Raw genomic sequence first — 7,186 nt, forward strand, 5'->3', positions numbered from 1 at the left:
GGAGTATTATGAGATGATTAGTTCATCAACAGACAAACTATGAGACAATGACTTCATAATGTCTCAGTTAGAATACATACAATATAAGGACAAGAGACACTGAGTAGTCAATTGTCACCTCACCCCTTGTCTATGTGTGCCCCCCTTAAGTTCTCCCTCTCAACAGGCAGGCTACATGTACTTTCTTTCTGAAACAGGTTGCAACTTCTAGAACAATTAGAACAGGTTCCAAAGGGGCTGAGAGTATGTGGTTGGTAAAGGCCTCTTAGATAGAGGTCTGTACATATTGAGCTAGTTCTGCTCATAACTACTGATCTGGCAGGACAGTAGGGGTGGCAGTCAGTATAGTAGGGTCCATGTCTACACTACAAAGGGATCAGTACTAAACTAAAAGGGGTAATGAATAGAAGAAGGGTGGCAAAAGTTTAAAAGGGTTTAGAAAGTTTAAAATTTAAGAATGCTCTACTTTCTTTTGAATGTAATTTCTCTTGATGATCATTATTCAAGTCAGTGTACAAAAAAAATAAGTACAAATAGTTTGAAATACAAATAAAGTCATGTGAAGGAAGGTGTTATGATTCTCTACTCTCTTACCTTCAGTTCCAAGGGTTCTGCACCCTTCTGTACTAGAACTCAGGACTTCTGTCCCTCAGAGGTGCTGTCTATGGACTATATGTGTGCTGACTCCTACCACTACCCTTCCTTACTTCATCATTCTATTCCTTTGACCACTCCTTCATTCTCTGTTCATTCTATAGTCTCTTACCCTTTGTCCATCCCTTCATTCTTTGTACCTTTATCTTTGACATTCCTTTCTTTCATTCTTTGTGGCTTATCATTCTTAGTGGCTCATACTCCCTGAGTGCTCTTGTGTAGTTTAGTATATATAGGCATACAAGATCAGACTAGTCCTGTAGTCTTGATCTTGTCTACTCCAGGTAGTCCTGTACTCTTAGGCTTACTCTATATACTCTACTCTTGTCTCACTCTCTCTCTCCACCTGTTCTGCAAGTTCTAACTATGTTCCAGTGCTTACATCCTGTATTTCTGTTGTATAGGATAGTTGTAGCCTGGGTCCCCTTGCTGAGCCTTCAGGTCCCCTCTACACTGTTACTGACATCAGATTAAGACTACCCATTACTACCCTACAACTCTCCTACATTTCAGGCATTGGTACTTACTGTTGTGTCAATCTCTTTCCTTTGTCCTAACCCTTTTAAAGGAAAAGTAATATACTATACATTGCTAGCTTTAACATGCTGTTACAAAACTACTGAGAGGGAGAGAGGTCCAGGAATAAGTTTAACATTATCAGAACAAAAAAAAAAAAAGAAAAGATGAAACGAAAGTAGAAACGAAAGAAACACAAACAAGAGAGAGAAATAATGATGCCAGTACAAATCAGAGAAACAATAGCAGTCTACAAGAGCAATGAGGAAACAGTGTAAGACAGACAGAAAAAAAAACACGGAACAAGCTTAGAGGACAGGATATATACAGGGAATCGTGAAATTAGGTCAGAGGTAGGTGAAGGAGTGATGGAAGCTACAGGACCGAGTAAGCAGCAACAAAGCAAAGGGAACGAGAGTCAGAAAAAACGAAAGAAAAGAAAAAGAAAAATCAAAGCCCAAAAAACACCAAAAAAAGCCCTAATAAACACTACACACACAAAAAAAAAACATCAAGAACCAACATCTTCTATCACAGGCCTCGAAGGCAGCGCCACCATTAACATACCAAGTACATCCAACAACGTCCGTTCATCAACACCCTCACCTCTCTGCATCTTCTCAAACAACTCTTGCGGTGTATCCCCCATCCTCCTCAACATGATCGACGACAACGCATTCTCAATCCGCATCGAAAGGGAATCCAATATCGCCATCAACTCCCGATCGGTTGCTTTATCGTTAATATGCGGGATGAGCGTTGTAGGGTCGGCGAACATGATGACATTGTCGATGCTACTGCCACTTCCGTCGTCTTGTGGGAGAGATGGTGATGATGACAAGGTGGCGTCCGCTGTTGCTGCAGCTGCTTGATCGGCGGACGTACTTGCCGTGCTCCCCTTACGCGGAGGCATAGGTCGTAAAACACGTTGAGAAGTCAACGCCTCCAACCGTACACACAACGTCGCCAATTCACGCATCTGCACAACACTAAACTGTACACGCGACCCCGAAGCATCCGGTTCCTCCGCAAGGATCAGCTCGCTCCGCCCAATGAGTTCTTTCGGGTACACCAACGAAAGTATCTCAGGAATTTCAAGTCCCTTCAGTCGACGTTCCCCAACAGGGACAATCTCAACGCCAATTCCTTCTATCGTAGTAACCAACGCTTTTGACGCCGGGTCTGACGGATCGTATTTCTTGTTTAGGACTTGCGTACGAATCTCCCGTACAATATCTGCACTAGCCATGATCTGCCCACCATTCGCACTCCCAACAATCCTCGCCGCTCGATTCACCATCGGCCCAAAGTAATCCATCCGATGCGTAATCGGGTCCGGCTCACACACCGGCGTACCACAATGAATACCCATCCGAACAGACAGACCACGTTCAATAAGTCTTCCATTCTTATCATAAATCTCCTTCCCATCCTCACATTCAAGGATCTCCAAGGGCCAAGACTCATGCAAGAGATCAAGTTGAACCGTCAGGCACCATTTGAGCGCTGATAACACATTCTGGAACGAACACATAAACGCGTCGCCTTCCGTCTTCACCTCGTATCCACCACACAACCGGAGTTGTCGTCGCAGTAACTGGTTGTGCAGTCGCATAGCCGTCGGCATACCAGCGTTCGCGTCCCAGAGATGCGTCGAGTTCCGAATATCCGTGAACACTAATGCAACATGACCAGTCGGAGCGAGGACTTCCTGAGGCAACCTCGAAAGCTGGACATCGCCAATATCCTGGCCCTTTGGCTTCGGCTTCCGTGCTTGGTACGTATCCACCTCAGCTAAGGAACCAACCGTTGCCTGTCTAGACCGTGCTGCGAACAAACCTGAAACACAGATAACCATAATCATCGTGCTACCATCCGCTCCGTAGCTAATTGCGAAATCACGGAGTTTCTGCGCAGCGATCATCGGATCATCTTTTTCCGAGCGTGCAATATCCACGGCAGTCCGATATGAAACATAGTCCCAGAGTCCACGATTGGCGATAATAATGAACTCATCCAGCTCCGAGAGTTCCCAGCTCACGATATCCGGTCTTGGATTAACAGCGGGTAAGAGATGGTAGAATCCAAATGAACGAGAAACATCGGTCTCTTCGTTCACCAACCCCTTCGGTGACACCCATCCCTCAGCAGCACGAATCCTCGCAGTCTCGCCTCGATCAAAAGGCTCATGTTTCCTCGAAACAAGATGCGCTGTCCCCTGCCTCGAGATCACAGCTAACACATCTCCTGCATTCGCAACATGAATAGTCTTCCCAACGAAATACACCACAATACCAGACGCTCCATTCCGCAAAATATTGAGATCGCCCGCTATAGAAGCCGCCGTAGTCGTAGCCGTACTCGCAGCAGACATCTTCCGACTAAGATTAACACTCTGCGTCCAAAACGCATGCATACGCTTGTTCAACGCCAAGAACGTTCTCCGCAAAGCATCATGCACAGTCTCTTTCGCATGCCTATCGAGTTTCTCGAGATGGTGCTGGAACTCCTTGAGGAAGTTCTCCCCGAGATATCTCGAAACTCTATTGTTCATCGGAGATGCGTCGAATCGACCGAACATCGCGAATATACACTCGTCGCTTCGTCCACAGAACTCTGGTACGACGACGTCCAGCATACCCAAGACGTCCTTCCTCCCGAGTGTATCCGCGATTCCATAAGCCATCTGATTAACTTCGGAAAGAGACGTCCGTACTCGACGCAGTTCGTCATCTTCTGGGATACCAGATGTAACAGTGACGTCCATGAGACCGAGGACACGAAGCTGCGTAAGCTCGGCAAAGTCTGCAAGGACTCTTCGATTTGACGCTGACTGGTGAGCCATGGACATGCGACTGTGGTCCGGTTGGATCTTCAGGCGCTTGTTGCCCGACAAGTTCAAGTACTTGAGAGCTTTGTTGAAGTTCCTGTAGAGGTTCAATTCAGTCAGAACGCGCAGTATTATCAACTAGCATAACACCTGTACTCACCAGTTCCAATCAAACTCCCAATTATTGATATTATACTTAAGAACATTACTCCCAACATCCAGCACCGTCAAACTCTTCAACTTCCCAAGCTCAGACGGCAACACCTGCAGCTTATTTCCATTCAAAAAGATGACAGTCAAGTTCGTCAAGCGATGCAAGTCTTCAGTCGGGATCATCGACAGCTTGTTCCCGCTCAGGTAGATCTCCTCCAACGCAACCATATTCCTAAAGAACGATAACGGCAGCTCCTGGATGTTGTTGAACGAAAGATTTAACACCCGGAGTTCACGAAGCATCGATAATGGGTGTAGGACGTCATCCGTAAGCCGGTTCTCTCCAAGATAAAGCCTCTTCAAAGACCTCGCTAAAGGCGGCAGCCATCGCATCGAACCCTGGCTAAACACGGAACTCGCAGTAGAAGGTTTCCTCGGTACATCCTTCAAAGGCGGTGCAAGCGCAAACGAATCCACCATCTCGAAATTATCCACACTCGCAGAAGGACTCGGCGGATCGTGCAACGTATTAATCAAGTTCGACGTCGCGTTGACCGTCTCCAGCGAACTACATTGCCACATCGTCGGTGGTAGCTCCGTCAAACTATTATTATGCGCATCGAGCGTAACAAGTCTCTGCAAATTCCCAATGCTCAGCGGTAGAGCATCAAGCTGGTTATCAGAACACGTAAACGTAATGAGTTGCGTCAGCAAACCCAACGTTTCGGGGATGAATCGAAAAGCATTATGATCAATATGGAGTACTTCCAGAGCAGTGAGATGAACGAAAGCGGTATCGTCCAAGCTACTAAGTTTCGCATGGGAGATGTTTAGGGATGTAAGACGAAAATGGTAAATATCTCGCGGTTGGCAATCGATGGTCGCGACAGTGAGTTGTGTGATGTCATTATGAGAAGAATCTAAGAACTTCATATCCGGGCCAACCGAAAGGTCCAAGGCATGCACGGCATTATGATCTGCTAGCAGGAGTTCCAGTTTAGGTAGCTTCGAGACGAGCGAAAGATCAGAGATGTTATTCCGCCTACAGTCAAGATTGACCAGGTTGATGAGGCCCGAAAACTCTGGTGGAAACCTGGAAATCTGGTTCCCCACCATAACCAGACTATGTAATGATTTCAGCGACCCAATTTCCGGAGGAAGGGAAGAGATCATGTTGAATGAAATATCAAGATCGACAAGACTCGTCATATCAGGAATGACAGAAGGCACAGCCTGGAACTTGTTGTTCGAGATATTGAGGAACTTCAAAGCACGTAGTTTAGAAAACCACTGTGGAAGTTTGTCGATCCTGTTATTCTGCGCTTTTAACGTTCCCAATCGCGGAATACGGTCCAATCCAGAATCGTCAAGATCGGCAATACGGTTACATGAGATGTCGAGGTTGATAAGCGTCGCACTATGCCGTACACTTTGCGGGACCTTCTTCATCGCCATGTTTGATAAACGAAGTTCGCGTAGGGCAGTACATGACTGGATGAAATCAAGTGGGATTTCCAACATTGGATTTCTTGAGAGGTTCAAGAAAACTATCCGGGGTGCATTGGCGTGCAAGAGAATTGGAATAGTCTTGAGACTTCGCCCAGTAAGATCAGTAAGCTCAAAATTGTTGTCCACAATCGGCTCTTCTTGCTGTAGACGATCAAGTATTCAGCATATCAACCAGTTATAGATCAATGACAAACGTACCGCTTCACCCAGGAAATTACTCTTATAAATGAACTTGATTAGAAATCCGATCTCATCCGCCCCTAACGACGGTAAGCCATCGGCAACATCATATCCAGCCTGTTCAAGCCGTCGGCGAACAAGATCCGCAGGCCGCTCAGTCGGAGCAAGTACACGCTCTGCGTGGCGAAGCAATCAAAAACCAACTCGTAACTCGTCAAAATCAATCCCAATCAGTAACATACCTCGTTCCCGCTCCTTGACATACAAGCTATGCGGCTCTCTCGTCTCATCCAAGAAGAGCTTGTGATTCATCACAGGGACCAGCTCTGCCACCGTCGTAGTCAATGGGCACTTCACAACATGGTACGTGCCATCGCTCCGGTGTATTCGAATCTGGTAGCTCGGTATGCTCTGTGCACGTCTCGGATTCCTTGTCTTCCGGCGCTGCTGCTTCACGGTCTGTGATCTGTCGATCGAATCTGATGCATCGGAGTCTGTGTAGTCTGGAACATCAGGTAAACCACCTCCCTCCCTCTCAACTGCCCAACTCTCCGGTGCTGCCCAGCCAGGACTATGTGCCTCATCATCACGCTTCTCCAGATCCGGCTTCTTCCCTGGGGGTCGAGGTAAAGGGGTCTTCGGAGATATTTTACGCGTGTCGAGAGGTGGCCCGCGTCGGCGGTGCGTGGCGGCCTGAGCGGCTCCGCTCAGATTAGCGTTCGGAAGGAAAGGGTTGCTGAAGAATGCGGGAGTCATTTGAGAGAGACTATGAGGAGGCGGAGAAGGTGCAAGTGGGTGAAAGCTAGCATCGGATGCACTCCAGATACTAGACTGGTAGCTGCTCTCAAAGCCACTACCAGGCGAGCTCGCACTCGCACTATCGTTCGCAAGGATACCCTTCACTTCATGGTTCCTCATACTCATGTCTACGATGCCATCCATCTCATCTAGGTTCGTGTCGAGCGTGAACTCGGGCTCCTTCGGTATCCGCGGGGGTATGGGAGCAGGCGACTTATGCCGATTTTTGCGGTGCTGCTTCTTCGGGACAGGAGGAGGAAGCGTCTGTAAAGGTAGAAACGACTGCGAGAATAAAGGCGATGGTAGAGGTGGCACGACCTCGTTCGTATTGGATCCATTGGTAACGTTCTCGTCCTTCCCGATCCTGCTTACTTTCTTCTTGATGACATTGAACATATTCATGCTCTTGGGCTTGCGCAGGTCAGTACCAGACTGCTTTTCCGTCCCACTGGAGCTGAAGCTTTCGCAGAAACTGTTCGACTCGCTTGACCGTCCACGGGGGAGAGACGTCGTGCTTCCCTGGCGCACGGACACGAAGTTCATAAC

General features: G+C 47.5%; 1 protein-coding gene across 1 annotated transcript; it reads right to left on the bottom strand.

The window, feature by feature from the left end:
• Nucleotides 1–1,379: 1,379 nt before the first annotated feature.
• Nucleotides 1,380–6,235, bottom strand: FOMMEDRAFT_122708 (L domain-like protein). The gene is made up of 4 exons (XM_007266342.1): nt 6,085–6,235; nt 5,857–6,018; nt 4,161–5,796; nt 1,380–4,097 (listed from the first exon to the last, which is right to left on the bottom strand). The coding sequence occupies exons 1-4, from the start codon at nt 6,152–6,154 to the stop codon at nt 1,682–1,684; spliced, it is 4,284 nt and encodes a 1,427-aa protein (XP_007266404.1). The 5' UTR covers nt 6,155–6,235; the 3' UTR covers nt 1,380–1,681.
• Nucleotides 6,236–7,186: the final 951 nt, after the last annotated feature.

This window comes from Fomitiporia mediterranea (genome assembly GCF_000271605.1).
Source record: "Fomitiporia mediterranea MF3/22 unplaced genomic scaffold FOMMEscaffold_6, whole genome shotgun sequence".
NCBI lineage: Eukaryota > Fungi > Basidiomycota > Agaricomycetes > Hymenochaetales > Hymenochaetaceae > Fomitiporia > Fomitiporia mediterranea.

Coding starts and splice junctions, on each gene's coding strand:
- FOMMEDRAFT_122708 (XM_007266342.1), bottom strand. CDS start 6,154: ATGAATCACAAGCTCTTCTTGGATGAGACGAGAGAGCCGCATAGCTTG. Junction 5,797..5,856: donor TTTCCTGGGTGAAGCGGTAC/GTTTGTCATTGA, acceptor TACAGCAAGAAG/AGCCGATTGTGGACAACAAT. Junction 4,098..4,160: donor TGGGAGTTTGATTGGAACTG/GTGAGTACAGGT, acceptor GAACCTCTACAG/GAACTTCAACAAAGCTCTCA.